This window comes from Anarrhichthys ocellatus, unplaced genomic scaffold (assembly GCF_004355925.1).
Source record: "Anarrhichthys ocellatus isolate YVR2014 unplaced genomic scaffold, GSC_Weel_1.0 scaffold11, whole genome shotgun sequence".
NCBI lineage: Eukaryota > Metazoa > Chordata > Actinopteri > Perciformes > Anarhichadidae > Anarrhichthys > Anarrhichthys ocellatus.
In genome coordinates this window covers 8964673-8969166 of record NW_022280041.1, presented here as the reverse complement: position 1 = coordinate 8969166, position 4494 = coordinate 8964673, and the positions used below count along the sequence as shown (strand labels likewise).

General features: G+C 39.5%; 1 protein-coding gene across 1 annotated transcript in view; it reads left to right on the top strand.

The window, feature by feature from the left end:
* Positions 1-1938, top strand: part of LOC116385566 (4F2 cell-surface antigen heavy chain-like) — a 3959-nt gene extending 2021 nt beyond the window's left edge. Inside the window, exons 6-8 of the mRNA XM_031851151.1 lie at positions 120-197; positions 307-526; positions 618-1938. Of these exons, the coding sequence (XP_031707011.1) occupies positions 120-197; positions 307-526; positions 618-757 (438 nt within the window). The 3' untranslated portion in view covers positions 758-1938. The remainder of the gene's footprint in view (positions 1-119; positions 198-306; positions 527-617) is intronic.
* The last annotated feature ends 2556 nt before the right edge of the window (positions 1939-4494 follow it).

The following is a 4494-nucleotide window of genomic DNA, read 5'->3' as shown; positions in this document are numbered from 1 at the left end:
TTTTTTTTTTTTTTTTTTTTTTTTTTTTTTTTTTTTTTTTTTTTTTTCAAATGTTTCAGTGACCTGACAGCTGTTCCAGGTTGTAACCGTTGTCTCTCCCCTCTTTGTTTCCTTATCAGGGTGCCGGATCTCCCGAGATAGTTTGGAACATAGAGAAGGAACCTGTTGAAGGAGCAGCTGTCAACGAAACAGAGGAGGTAAGAGTGTGTTCACAGAGCCTGTTGGTGTAGAAAAGGAGTCTTTGAGAAAATAAAGATTTCAATGTTTTTAAAATATTCCCCCCCCCCCTAATCCTCACATTTACAGGCTGAGCGGACGGAGCGCGTCTCCATAAGGAATTGGTTCAAATCCCTCAGCGAACTGCGAGGAAAAGAGCGCTCCCTCCTCCACGGAGACTACTACTCTCTCTTCTCCTCCACCTCCTCCCTCTCTTTCCTCCGAGTGTGGGACCAGAGCGAGAGATACATAACGGCTGTCAACTGGGGCTCGGCGTCCGAGCTGCTCGCCCTCAAACTGGCACCCACAGGCAAGTTCAACAGAAAGATCTAGCGTCCCGGCCAGTAACGCTCATTAGCAGCAGTTGGTTGTTTTTAACACCGTGATCTTTGTTCCTGCAGAAGGAGTGGAGCTGCCAGAGACGGCCACGGTGAAGCTGTCGACTGATGCGGACCTGATGGTAGACTCTACAATCAGCCTGGACAAAATCACCCTAAAACCCAGAGAAGCCATCCTCCTGCAGTTCCCCTATACAGGCTAAAGATGGAGCCAAAGTATAAGGAAAGCTACCTACAGATTAGACTTGCTAAATTAAACTACAGTCTGTCCTAATCCTTAGGAATAAGGTGGCATATTCAAAAGATACAGGATTTTTAAAAAACCTTTTTAATAGAAAGGACTGTTCAGATTATTTAGTCAGAAAATAACGTAATTGGGTCGAATTTAAATCTGCCATACAAATACAGACTGTTGGCCAGTACGAGCTCCGTTCAATTCGTTTTGTTTTCAAGATGTTTATAACACCATATTTTGTGTTCACTGTTGTGTCTTTGTGCGAGGAAAAGACCGCAGCCAACTCAGACACGCTCCTGTTCACTTGTGATCTTTTATTGTTGACTATCTGTGCATTGTCCAAAATATGTGAAAGACATTCCTTTTTTTTTTTTTTTTTTTTTTTTTTTTTTTATTCGACGGGCATTTCTTTGTTTAGTTTGTCAGAACTTTTAAGATTCTGTTTTAGTGAAAATCTTGACTTTCTTTCATGGACTTTATTTTAAGTTGACTCTGAATGTGTCTGTTGACTCTGTTTGAAGTCTTTTGAGAGTTTTAGTAAACAAAATTGTTGCGAATGGCATCAAGTCGGTCAGGTGAACTGAATTCGAAATGAATAAACGGAAAGTTCTGTACCAACTCCTGCGCACTCGTGTTTCTGTGTGTGACAACATTCTTCTAAGAGTGGGTTCTGTGTTTAAGATAATATCAGACGAGACGTTCTCAGTACGTACAGGTGTGCAAGTGTGTCGCAGATGTTAACAGGAAGCGCGTCTATATTTAATCAACGTGTTATCGGCTCATTATACTTGACTAAAATGTACGCTGTGCACATACCTACGGGTTTCTCTAAATGGGTCATACACTGTCTTTAAGTGACTCCAGTCATGCACCTCCATCCTTGCGTCACGTTTCAAAAATAGCAGATGTGTTAATGTTTAACGCTGAGCGACATCACCGCTTGTTTCACAGTGGTCCCTGAGACCGCTCTTGTTAATATAGTGATTTATAGAAGAAGGAAAAACCTTCCTGTGTTAAGATGAAGCAGCGTTGACAAAATCAGGAAGATGAATGAGAAATATCAGAGACACAAATATATCCTCTCTGTACGTACTTCCCAATTGCATTTATATATGAATACTTTATCTTGTGAATAAAAGGTGGAATTCACGTGTGTGTGTGATTGAAAACCTGCCATCTTTCCTCATTATTGCTTGAATTTAGTTTAGCATTAGTTGTTGGGTTCATATGGAGTAGACCTAAATTACACACTGTCTAAAGATGTCACCAAGAAAAACACTCTGTAAAGCATCACGGTTTAAATTGTCTGGCATTCTTTGCTTGACCTGATTTTAGTTTTACATCAGAAAAACACCAGATTATGATCAAATTATTACTTTTAGTCCTGTATGAGTCCAGCCTGATGTCTTTGGTACACTGTTGACATAAAACAGCAAGTCTGATTTCATTCAGCCAAGGGAAAAGCAATCGAGTACATTTACTTAAGTACAATGTTCTTTATCTGGCAGCTGCAGTTATTTTGTATATTATCATTTTTAGTTACAAACCAGCTTTTGAGATGCACTGTTTTTATTTAAACAACCCGACAGAATATAAAGTAATAAAACTAGCTCCACCTCGACCACCTAAAACATTGAATTGTCGAGTCACTCATCCATTAGTATGATAATACGTCACTCTGAAAGGGGCATTTCTGCCTAATGAGTACTTTTAATTGTGATACTGTATTCATGTATATCATTTATATAATTTTATAATTTCTTTATGGTTTCTTTTGGTTGTGAAAATGTATTTGTTTAATCTTTAAAGGTGTCTTGTAACCCCATGTCGGATGGGCAAAATGTTTGACCCCGCATGAAATATACAAATCAGCAAACTAATCTAACTTTAAAAGTGTATTCATGAAATGCTGACATCTTATGCTGTCTCTTTTCCATTTAGAAAGTGTTCTTTTTCTGAAACCAGTTTCATTTATACCGCCGCGGTAATCTACAGTAAACCTGTCAATTTCTCATTCAAAAATCCGAAAACCATCCTTTTGATGAAAATGTCAAACAGTCCCTTTAACAGCTGAAAGTCACGAGAACTCTCAGGGTCTCGGCCCAATACAGAGCCGCCATGGTGCTGTGGTCTCACAGGGGAGGTTTGAAGTTGATGATACCGGGAATCAGAGCCCATCTCGGCACCTCTCTGCTCACCCCACGCCGCTGTGAAACTCAACCACCGTCTCATCCACCACCATGCACACTCATGACTGACTCTCAGTCTGAGTCTGACACACATACACACACACACACACACACACACACACACACATTCACCGTTTACATCATGGTGACATGAAGCTACATGACCTTTCATCGGCTTTCATGGAGCGCCGCATAGACCCAAACGTTGTTTTACACTGAAATACAGCATTGTAATCTGCTCCAACCTGACACTTTAAAATGGAAATCCCTGTGAGTGAAAACAAGATACTGTACATTCAGAAAGCACATCACTCCTCTCAATATACGGACGTTAACTTAACCATATATACCGCCAGATCTTAGTATGAAGCGTATAAAAAATACTTCTTTCTACAGTTCATGTTGGTAAGCTTCATGTTGATGTTTTGAGACTTGGTCAAGAGTATTTCAAGTTGTACCTTGTTTTTAAACTTCTAGCCCTCTCCTCTACCACAACGCTGGAGAAACAGGTATGCTCTGAAGGACAAACTTGAGGATTTTGGAAAAAGTTGGTGTTTTTTCTCTAATAAGTTTGTATAAGTTTGAATGATACTTTTCATTTTCCATCAGCCGGCTCTTAGAAGATCAGTCCAGAGTGGCAACTGGCTGTGTTTTCCTCTCCTGAACGTATGAAGTCTTCAGTTGATTTGCTGTTTCTTTAGCCAGCTTACACACTCTTACGTTCATCTCGTGTTATTCTGGGTTCAACGTGTTCTGTGTTCTGTTGAACTGTGTACAGTTTCATAATGCTTGAACAATATCTGGTCTCGGATTAGCTTTGGGGTTATTTAGTTAAACCCAAATGAATTGAGGAACATATAAAATATAGGCATAAAACTGAAACAGCATAATTGACGTCTTGCTTTGGACACAAGGACTTGTTTCAGAACAAGTCCTCAAGATCAAATGAAGCAATTAGCGCAAGAAACTCATCTTCACAGCAATTGTTTAACATTTTGGGGTAAATTCTCATTTGCTTCCTTGTCGAAAGTAAGATGAGAGCTGAAAGCCATCTCATCTCGAGGCTATAGCTTCCCGCTTGTTAGCTTAGCATCAAGACTTTAGCTATTGTAATCAATGGTTCCTTCTGTCCAAACATCTGTCCAATCCACACATCCACCTCTCCTGCTTACTTATTCTCCGACTTTGGAGCCTAAGCTGAAGGTATCTCTTAACTTAAAAACGTGCTTTTCTTGCTGGGACATGGATGAGAAGCTTAGCATGAGAAGATGACATCTTAAGCATAAAGACTGGATAGAGTTTAACAGCTAGTCTGGCTCCGTGCAAAGGTAACACAATTTGCCAATCAGCACCTCTGAGGCTCACTAATTAACAGACGTTTGCTTGTGGACGGAGCCAGGTTAGTGTGTATTATTCCCTACTTCTAGTCTTTATGCTAAGCTAAGCTACTGTAGCTACATATTTATATATATATATATATATATATATATATATATATATATATATATATATATAT